We start from the raw sequence: 11,488 nt of genomic DNA on the forward strand, positions 1-11,488 counted from the left end.
CTGCACAAGTGGCCCTCTGTTGCGTCCCGTTCGGGTTACTTGTTTGTTTGTTGCTTCAAGCATGTGGGAGGGGCCGTTTGAACAGAAAGTGAGCGTTTGTTCCCTGTTCCACTTGCTAAGCAGATTTAACGAATCCTCTACTTAATCAAAAGAGTTGCGCCTTTGTTTTTGTCGGACCACACGATGACACTTGTATGCATTTTTCTCTTCCACTGTCAGTAAATGACAGCGGATTCAGTCTACCAGTCAAATCTAACTGTGGTTTTGGAGTGCACTGTAAAATCACCCTCTCCAAGCTATGAAGCCTCAAGACCAGCATGAAGCATGTCCTATGTCTCCCTTTACTGCCATCAGAGGAGGACCTTCGTGGTTCAATATTTTCCATCATCCGGTCTGCCCTATACCCTTGTGCTGCAGCGCTGAGGCCCTTTTAAGGGCAGGACAAAGTACACAATTAAATCTTAATCTGTTTTGCGTGGGTGCACGCCAATAAACGACAAGGATTACGACAGTTTAGGTAGCTGTGGCAGTGCTACTAAAAAGGCATGAAATTCAGAGTTGAAGTATATATTAAAGAACGGAATGGCAACATGAAGAAAGAAAACCACCTACAAAAATACATTGCCTGGCCATATTAATAATGGCATTCATGTGTGATTCCACATGATGAATATGAAGTCAATTTGTGACCAACAGATAACCCGAACGACCAGACAGTTTCCCATCTTTCCAAATAAAACTTGTTTGCAGCGGCAAAACATATTTAACCTTCAGATTGAAAAAGTAACACCTCAAAAACTTAAATGAATAGTTTTGCATTATATACCAAAATAGTTAGTTTCGCATTTAGCCGTTCAGTTCATTTAATACTACTTTTTATTTGTTTGCCAGTTTCTCTCGACACATCAAACTAATGAAATAGCCAGAATCAATGACTTGAGCCCTTCCACATCGAATTAAACTCTCAATTTTGGTGGGAAATTAAATGCAGTGAAAAGTGCAGTCGGTGACATAATATGATGATATATATATTTTCTTGGAGGAAGAAGGAGAAGATATATATATATATATATATATATATATATGCAACTAAAGCAGCCCCAGTTCTCCTGGCTTCGGGGCAGATCAATACCCTGACTGAAACTTTTTAAATCACACAAACTTTAGTTTTTTATAATCATTCCAATTTTTGGGGCACTTTTTAAGGCAATATAGCTTTCTTCTTTATGATCATAATGTGATGGGACAATATACAGTCACATTAAGAGTTTGGCAGCACGGCTCTGAAAGCAACCTTGCAAACTCCCTCCCAGCCTGTCCTTCAGTCCCTGTGAAAGCACACCCCCGGTCTGGTGAGGCTATCCATCTTCACACTTTTTTGGGTTCTTTTACAAGTGGATGTTGATAGATACTAATCTGAAGTTGCGAGAAACGAAAGAGCAAAATGAGAACTATGTGGAAGATGCGGAGTCAATGAAATGGGGAAACCACGGGGGACATAGTTAAGACAAACTCAGGCTGAGAAAATTCCTATGAAAGCAAGTGCGTGGTCTGAGACTTCCATCCTGTCCGTGAATGAGATGTGAACATGCAGGAAGTGTTGCAGCCTCTGTCGAACAATTCTGAATCAGTTTACCAATGTGGATTTGTTGTAGGGTTTGCATATTTTGGGTTTCAGAATGATGCGCCATGGGAAGAGCAGACAGCTGAAGCAAAAGCAGCGAGGCAGGACATTCGTGCGAGGCAGATGCTGAGGACACGTCGGACAGTTTTGTGAGACAACAAGTAGCCGGAAAACATCACTGAAGTTCAACAAAGCTGCATTGTGGAGTTTGTGCATGCATCTGTGTCCGGTTAACAGCATTAATGAATGGAAATAGAAGCTGTTTAATACTGTGGTTTTGTTATATTTAATTTGAAAACTAAAATTTAATTATTTCTACACAACAGCAAATTCTGCCATTACTGTGAGTCTCGTAAAAATAGGAGTTTTCTTAAAATCAGACATGTTATATCCAGACCAATTATGTAAATAAAAAAAAGATAATCCACAGCCTATACTGAACAACTGAATGTATCAGATTATATTGCAGGTGCATAAAAACCCAGACATTAAAATGTATCATTCCATTAAGCTTTCCTCTAAATGACACAATCTGATCTCATATTAAGAAAAAACTATTTGGGAAAATCAATCAGATTGACAAAAAAGTGACCATGTAAATGAAGCTAATGAGAGACAACTGGCAAACCAGTAGTTGTTTGACCATTTTCCTGGAAGGTCCCACATGTTTTTCTAATGCCTCCATGCTCCAGCACTCCTGATTGTAATGAGTACCTCATAATTAGGCTCTGTGCACAACGAAATGACTAAGAGACGACAACAACTGTTTCAGACCAGGATTTAAAAGCTCTGGTTCCTTTTTCTAAGATTCATGAAAAACATATCATAATATCCACAAAAAAAAAAAAAAAAAAAGTCAGCAAGACAACACTTCCCTTTGTGAGGCCAAGAATCAGTAAGCAGTACCTGGTAGCATCTGAAAAGGAGGCGATTGTTTTTTTTCTAATAAAAATTGTACCCTTGGAAGAACCCCAGCAAACGCATCACGTTTGTCCTGCCAACACACGACGAAGGGCAGGTCAGGAGGAGGCGACGTGCCGACGATGGAGCCGGTATAATGTGAGTTTATAGGTTCAGACTGCCAAGCGAAAATAAAAGGCCTCCTCAAGACACAAACTTGAAAGTAGCACTTCAAATTATTTCACAATGACACTGATACGTGAATGTAAAACTTTGTGTTTTATCTTGTGCAACATCCATGTGAAATCCCCTGCACCGGCAGCAAAAGAGGAAAAAAAAGAAAAGAAAAAAGAAGTGCGTCACCAGATGATGCGCTCATTCAAAAAAGTTTTTTTTTTTTTTTTTTTTTTAAATTTGAGAAATAATTCAAGTATGCATGGTAGGTGGAGGAAATGAAACGTAATCTGTACTTGGATGTTGTACAGCTCAGCATCATTGGACCATGAAGTCCCATTTGCCATCCATTTGCTGTATATTATGTCATACATAAAGATTTCCTGTCTGTAACTCCATTAGCCCAGATATGACTCTGAAAATATAGATGCTCTAGGTGTCTATGACTGGATGTTGCTGGTTTGTATCACAGCTGAGAGGGAGAAGAATTTTCAAGTATCAGTAAAAGCCTTTAAAATGTGGAGATGCCAGGTGAGCACAGCTGACAAACTCCTGGGACAGGAACTTAACTTGAACTCTGAAACAATGGCGGCATCGTGCATCTGTTCACATTCTCGTCTGCTTTATCCAACTTAAAAGTGCACACTCTGGACAGGTCAACAGCCCATCACAAGCATTCACACCATCATTCAGCAGACACGGGCTGGACCACAAGTCAATATTCAGGACCATAATCACACTGGTCATGCAATTTTATGAGCATAATGATCACTAATAAAAACACAAAAACACAACTTTCCAGCTAAAAAGCTGATTGAAAGTAAGACGAAAAGTACTTTTGATATCGCACGAAAGCCCAAAAGTGGAACACTTCAAGAGAATGCCATCTTTAAAACAATATACTTTCCGTCGCAACTGATGTTGCATTAAGCTCCAATAACAAGGACAGTGTGCCACTAGCGATGAAGACATGAACCACTGACCACTGTGCTAATGGCACTAAAATGCAGTGTCATCCAAGGAAGTGTGACTTTAGGAAGAATAGGTGAACAATGTAAAGGCGATGAATACAAATGTGAGTACAGAACTTGTGCGTGGAATGGATGATCAAAGTTGTACGCTTCTCATAACGCTTTTTATTGTCCATGGATCCCAGCAGTAGTTAACAACAGTTTGCCTCCTTTTCTGACCTTTGGATCATTGAAGTGCTTTTATGTCAGGCTACTATAAGGTATATTGCGTTTGTGTAATTTGTTTAAATTACACAATGAGAAGTTTGCCCGATTTCTCTGTGAGGAAATCACATTTGGAATTGTTTACATGATTGTGGCCTTTTCTCGACTGGTACAAAACTGCAGTTCCTCTTTCCATGGACAAGAGAGGAAATGCACTATTTCAGGAGTCGGGGTCCCAGGCTCTGCTCACACAAAGTCATCAAATGAAAAATCGAAAAACTTTTGTTGCAATTTCATTGTTCATTTACACGACAACGTTGCTTCATGAAAACGGCTCGCAAGGTAGAGCTTTTACAAAACGTGCCGTTTCCACAGAGGTGAAAAAAAAAGGTAGAAAATCAGAGGTGGAAAACGCAACTTTTTAAAAAAAACATTCCATCTCCATCTCCATGCAGATGCCGGATGCTGCTGCACATGCGCACCACGGCCGTAGTGAGTAGTTCTTCTACACCTGAAGCCTAACTCATGCGTGAGTAAACAATAACAACAATGGCGGCTCCAGAGTGTCATGAGTCCCCGTCCATGTTCTCCTGGGACTTGGTCGAATTATAGTCGACAGTCACCCGACGTAGCAATGCAACTCCGTCGTCCATCCATATGAATGTCCGTGCACTCAATGGAAACGCAACTTCTTGCCATTGTTAATGTTTATTGCGTATTTTTCTCTGCACGCTTGTGCGTGTGGTTTCATTACAAAAAACAACCAACAGTGCCAACGTGTGGCCTGGCATGCTAACTGCATTCGCGTCGGCGTTTCTAGGGTTTCCGTGTAGCGGGACCTAGGTTTGAAAAAGTTGCTGCATAAATGCAAAGCTTCTCTGAAACGAAGACAAAAAAAACTATGTGTTTTCACTTGATACGTTGTCGTGTAAACGAGCCCTTAGAATGGTCCCCCCAAACCACTATGCTGGGGACCAAATGTTTGAGATCTCCTCTGGTTAAAAACAATAACAAAAAAAAAAAACAATGTGCACCCTGGTACTGGAAATCCACTGCCCGCTAAAGTTTCTCTTGTATTCCAGCCACTCCACTCTTGACTCACATAACTGTCCCAGGATTAGAGACGAAAAACACTATAAAATCTCAACGGGTTGAAAGGTGGTTAAGCGCTGAGCATAAACTCTTAGTTAAAAATGTTCCCGATCATAAAAAGCAACAAATATTAAACGAAGCACAGCTGTTTAAAACAAACATCACTGAGTAGCTGTAAACATCTGAAATTATAGTTCGGATATTCATCTGAGAGGAAGTGCCCCAAGGGGCCTAAAAAGAAACATGCTATGTGTCCAGAAAACTGTTAAAAAAAAAAATTATAATTACAAAAAATAACCCAGGAGTTCCTTGGTACCATATTCTCCTGAGGACAATTAAATCTTACACTAAACTTAGTGTTTCATGAGAAACAACAAGCTCGGTTGGAATTACCCAAAATACGAAACCATGTTATTTCTGAGTTTCTGTTCCTATTAACAGAAAGCTGAACTGCCACCATTAATGATGAATTTTAGCAGTTTAGCTGACTTGTACGATAATTTTACAAGTGCTTACTCTTCTCAAAATAATAGATATTTTAAAGATGGTCCTCCTTTTAATAATTGAAGATATACAACCAAGACAGACGAGTTCACTTGTCAAACTGTTATGGATCAGTTAAGACATATTTCTATAAAAAGCCACAGTTGAAAAAAAAAAAAAAAAAGAAGATTGACTGAGTGTGAGAAAACATGCTCCGTTATTAGACCTGTGGTTTCTACAAAACATCTCTGCTCTCAAGTTCCAACCCATGTCGACCAAATATCAATAACCGAGACATCAACTGATTTACATAAAGCTGCTCAAGCCATTTGGTTATACCAGCTTTAAAGACGTGTTACATATGCAAATGAGGAACAGATCAACTGAAGAACACACACAAGCAACAAATGAGTGGCAGGTCAAGGTAAACTGCTCAACGAGCCATGCAAACAACACTGTACTGAACTCTTCACAAGTGGGGTTTTTTTTTTTGTTGGTTTTTTTTTTTACAGTCATGATGCTTCCTGCGGAGGTTTGGTAAATCATTTAACCCTTGGCATAGTCTTGGACCACCTTTGGTACAGGCAGACTGTCCCTGCATTTACTCCCAAAGATAATCCATGCACTTTTCCAAGTAGCCAACGACAACTCCAAAAACAAGACGCACGAGCCTCTACCGAGGAGCCACCGAGCAAATCAAAGAAAAAAAAAAAAAAAAAAAGCCATGACGATAGGCGATCATTGCAAATGCCCACAAGACGCGGCCTAACCAGGGGGAACGGCTGACACGCTGAGCCGAGCAGGTTACTTTTTTTTTTTTTTTTTTTTTTTATTACAACAAAAGAAGGACATGAAGTGAACTTACGTAACGTCTCAACTTCTTTTCAGGAGGAGACTTTCTGAGCCAGCCTGCACACACCACCTCCCCCCCACTCATATCTGCTCCTCTCCCTGGAGTTTCGTTTGTTTTTGGGAGTGTCTTCGTCCTGTTGTACCTGAAACAAACACACACACACGCACACACGCACACACACAACAAAACTCTTCAGGCTCATAACAGAGCGACCGAAACTGGAGTAAAAGTTCAAATAAAGGTGTTTCTTCTTCTTTTTTTTTGTACTGTGACATCGTCGGTGCTTCGAAAGTCGACTCACCGACGGACGGGCAGGTCCGTGAATCGCACACCGCAGATTTCCTCCGGTTGTAGACGAAATGAGCGAGAAGATCCCGAATCAACAACGAACCTCCGCGGCTCCACCTTTCCTAACAAATACCGCCGCTCACTTCTGTGTGTTTGGTCCAAACTGGGGTAAAAAAATTTTTTTAAAAAAGAAAGAGAAATAGGCGGCAGGCAACGTAAAGTTTCTTTTTTTGTTGTTGTTGTTGTTATATGCGCCGCCTCATGCCAATTCCCGTCAAAGTGGAAGCGATTAATCCCAGTTGGGGGAGTCGGAGGTGTGGAGCGTCCCGCACCGGACCCGGCGCATAGTTCGGCTCGTCCGCCCGCAAACTGGAAGCCAGCTCGGCCGTAAACACACACGGTGGTTTCGCTGAGCTTTTGCTACCAGTTTACTCCCATCGTTCCTTAATTGTGATTGACAGGGTGGCTCCGTCTTTCCCTGAACTCACCCTCCTCTGGAGCGGAGTGAAGCCGACCGGAGCGAGCGGCGGACAAACCGGAAGCCCAGCGTCCGAACTACAACAATAAAGCTCTGAGAATCAACTATGGAGCCTTGTGGCGTCATTAAACATAAAACTTCGTTAAAGAGGCATAACGAATTAACAATCATAAAAATTATTGCCAGCAATAATTCAAATCAGGTGAGACACGTGTTATTTTAGTGGGTGTGGGAGTATATGTAATATTGTGAGGAGGACTGGTTTGTAATGGATGCAGTGGTAAAGAAAGTGAAATAATCTGCAACAGCCGTAGGTGATTTGAATGATTCCTGAATGATTCTTTGAGACTTGAAATGGTTGAATGCTTGGTTGAAAAAAAAAGTTGTTGTTCTTGTTCTTGTTCTTTTTCTGGCTGTTCCTGTCAGGTGTCGCCACAGCAGATCATCTTCTTTTATCTCACCAATCTCAGCCTCCTGATCACTCTACTACATCTATCAATCTTCTCTGAAGTCTTCCCCTTCTCCTCCTGCTTGGCAGCTCCATCTCCAGCATCTCTAAACTGTGCCACTTTGACTGCTCCTCTCATTCCTAATCCTGTCCATCCTGGACACTCTCAAGGGAAATCTCAGTATCTTCATCTCTGCCACGTCCAGCTCAGCCTCCTGTCTTTTCGGCATTGCCACTGATCATACATCATACCAAGTCTCACTGTTGTCTTTCAGATCTTTAAAAGACAACATTGCGTTAGTAACAATGTGCCCATGGTTACTAGGAAAGCTCCATCCATCTTCTATAGTGCTTATCCTATTGTGGGACACGAGATGCTGGATCCCAACCTACTTATCAGCGAGGGCAGGGTACACCCCTCATAAGGCAAACAAAGAGAAACAGACAACTATTTAAGAAATCTTTATTGTCATACCTGTACACTTACATGGTAAGGTACAAAATTCTGTACTCTGGGCCAGTTCAACACTCACAATTTTAGGGTCACCAATTAACCTCACATGCATGAAAGGAAACCAGAGTACTCAGAAGAAACCCACGCACACACAAGCAGAACATGGAAACTCCACGCAGAAATGTCCAGCCTTTATTTGTACCCACAACCTTCTCTGGCACTAACCACTGCTACCACTATGCAGCCTCTGGCGGAGAGCTCAAGATCAAGTCAGTTCACTCTCTGATTACACCTCCAACTGAATAGTGGCTCTTTACAAAAACAAACTACAATAGGATGTCGTTTTTAAAAATATTCTTACTACTTGCAAAGTTCTGTAAAATGTTCATGGTTAATTGCTTTGAACAGGTGTAAAACCTAATATGTTCCTCTGAATGTTTCTTCATATTATTGCTCTGTTGTTATTTATTTTTTGTCTTTTTTATTAAATAACTTTGTTCTAACATGTTCAACACTGGAAGCCCTGAAAAGCACTTATAAATAAAACATATTCTTTATTATTATTATTATTATTATTATTATTATTATTATTATTATTATCTGTTAAATAAAGACTACAAATGGGTACACTTAAATCTTGCTTGTATTTAAAAACAAATACATGCATACATTTATGTGTCCTTTTGAAATCGACTGTTTTAATTTATTTATTTCAGATCTTATTGTTGTGACTTCCTTTAGAGAGTTTTTGAAGGTTGCAACCGGATGCGGAGCTCTTTGTATTTCTGCAGCTTGACGAAGTGTGCGAATGGTGGGGTGGTGGTGTGACTGGAGAGGTGGCGGCGTGCTGGGAAAGCTCGAGAGCTCCAACACTGGGACATGTAGTCCAAACGATCCCAATAAACACGTTGGAGCGCTGCACGCCTGATCGATAAATCAAGCAGGGATCCGTGGCGGTAAAGCGCCCCTGGGTGACCAGGAAAAGTGTCTTTAAACAGCCGGTGAAGAGACAAAGAAAGAAAGGAGGAACCTCCGCGGGAAACCTCCTTAGAGGTCTGGACAAATCATTGCACGAGACTACACTGTCCACCATGCGCGAGCCGCGCCACCTCCCCTCCTCCCTTAGAGAGAAACTCCATAGAAGCGTGCTGAGAGAGGAGAGTGCGCAGTGAACTATGGGAAGTAAACCAATGTTCTCCTGGTAGAAAAGAAAACTCTTTAAAACTCAACTCCTGCTCTGCACACTTGTAATTAAATTTGAACAAAAAAGCACATTTCCCGGAGGTGCCACTGCGCCTCGGTGCGCTAAGTATATATATTGTTTTCCTTTATCAGTGTGATCTCGATCTGGATCCTAAACTTTAGTCAGTGTTTCTGCTATCAGGCGACCATCTCAACCTGCCCCCTGAATCCAGGGGCGGATGGTGTCGTTCTGGTATCTGAGGAATCTGATCGGAATGCCATTGTGATGGTGAACACTTCCCCCTCAGGATGTTCCCGCTTATTCCATGATTAATGACTTTAGTCGTTGTACAGACACATAACCTCTGAGGAAGATGAAGAAATCACGAGAGCAATTTAAGCCTGTACACACAGTGCGCTGTTTCCAGTTAATGAAGTATTTTAATACCATGTAGATTACAGTTCAAGTGTTATTACAAATAGTTTATCTGTAATAATAACCCTTCCCTCTTATAAGTATTTTTTTTTGTTGGACGTGGATAAGGGTTTTTCACATTATGATTTATTGTTAACATCTGTTGAGATCCGAGACGCTGCTCCTGTGGGGGTTCTATACTTTTATTTGAGGTCTTCATATATAGTCTACAACTGTCAGAACTGTGAGGTTTACGACAGTTTCCCTCCTGCTTCACCCCTCCCTTGAGGGTCTTTGGGGCTTTTCAGACTACAAACAAAGTTTATAAAGTGTACAGCAAGGCAATTCAGTTGACTAACAAATGTAAATATAAAACTGGGATTTTATCTTTTTGTCCAGACTCCACTGCCCTCCTCTGATTTCCACGCTTCTGGAAAGCGAACATTTTAATAAACACAAGGAGGGAAAAACTGCAATGGCCGCTGCTGAATAATAATCGAGAGTAATTGATTTCCCCTCATTCCATTTGAAAGCTTTGGTGTTACAGCAGTTTTTACCACATACATTTCCAATTAGTTTAAAAAAAAAAAAAAAAGAGGGGAAAAAAAGGCCTTTACAAATAAAATGCTCTTGAAAGAAATACTTAACATATATACTGTATCTGACATGCATGAATCAAAATTTAATTTACAGTGCAACATCCCTGACTGGAGGAGCAGGTTGTTGAGGGTTAATTAAAAGAAAAAGAAAAAAGTTTAGCTACAGATCACTTATCTTATCTTAGTTAGTTTAATGCTATCGTTTTGTTTTGTTCAATTACTTTTATTACTGTCATCAGGATGACCACAATTTAACCCAATTCCAATACTGTTCCTGGCATTTGTGTTTGTATTTTTCCTTTTTCTTACCTATTCTCTGTGCCTTATAAAATTACTACAATTTTGTTTTAATGTATTTATATGTTCCTATGTTATGGACTTGTATGAGGGAAACAATAAAAATGAAAATGAAATTTTTTTTATAAAATAAGGTTGTGTAAAATATAATTTCCTAGTTGTCTTTTGGGGGATTGATGTCCTTAATAACTTTTTTTTTTATTTATCCCTATTAAAAAAAAAGAAGAAAACTAGCACTTGTGCCAACATGGCCTGCGTATGGTTAGATCTACATACATTTTGGACATCAGGAAACAATTCGTATCCCCAAAAAAAACCAAGTAAAAGAGAAAGACGTAGCACCACAGATGGCTTTCGGTGGTCTGTGTCTGCTCTGCAGTAGAAACGCTGAACAAAGAATATCTGACAAGAGAAATGTCACAGACTTGGCATTACAGAGCTCCTTGGTGACTGGCTCTCATCCAAAGGAATTCATTTTAAGTTTCCAGGAACCATCTGCTGCTTTATCTCCTTTATTAACATTTTTATGTCTTACGCTTGTCCCGTCAGGTTTTATTGTCACATTTATAGATTAGTTCACGAACATCTGCTCACGCCTTTGCCAACAAACTGCCTGTAAAGGCCTCCACCTGAAGCGACTTACCTGGTGAAGTGAGACCATGTGGGAAATGTTAATGCATATAAAACACAATTTCCAATTATTCAGAAACGTTATTTCAAGTCATATGTACATTTATTGCATGTGATAGTAAACCTATAAAACAAAGCACATGTCAAAAAGATTCAAATATCTTAGAAAATTTTCAATTCCTCAGCTCATGAAGAAACATTTCATGCAAATCAGAAAAAAACAAAGCTTGTAAGCTGTGTATATATATATATATAGATATATATATATATTTTAGAAGTATGACAAATCGGGAAGAATCAGTCTCTTACAGTTGTTTCACAGCACATTCTGCAGGTGTGTTGCCAGTTTATCTAGTATGATCAATACTAAAACCCAAATATGTGAAAGTGTCCTTG

At 40.1% G+C, this 11,488-nt stretch overlaps 1 protein-coding gene across 2 annotated transcripts in view; it reads right to left on the minus strand.

Moving 5' to 3' along the window:
- gab1 (GRB2-associated binding protein 1) overlaps positions 1-7,090 on the minus strand; it is a 50,946-nt gene extending 43,856 nt beyond the window's left edge. For both annotated transcript variants that reach the window (XM_080463967.1, XM_080463966.1), the window contains exons 1-2: positions 6,603-7,090; positions 6,314-6,443 (exon numbers count right to left, since the gene is read on the minus strand). In XM_080463967.1, coding sequence (XP_080320093.1) covers positions 6,314-6,385 — 72 coding nt within the window. In that variant the 5' untranslated portion in view covers positions 6,386-6,443; positions 6,603-7,090. The remainder of the gene's footprint in view (positions 1-6,313; positions 6,444-6,602) is intronic.
- Between the last annotated feature and the right edge of the window lie 4,398 nt (positions 7,091-11,488).

Source organism: Lipophrys pholis (assembly GCF_963383615.2).
Source record: "Lipophrys pholis genome assembly, chromosome: 5".
Lineage (NCBI taxonomy): Eukaryota > Metazoa > Chordata > Actinopteri > Blenniiformes > Blenniidae > Lipophrys > Lipophrys pholis.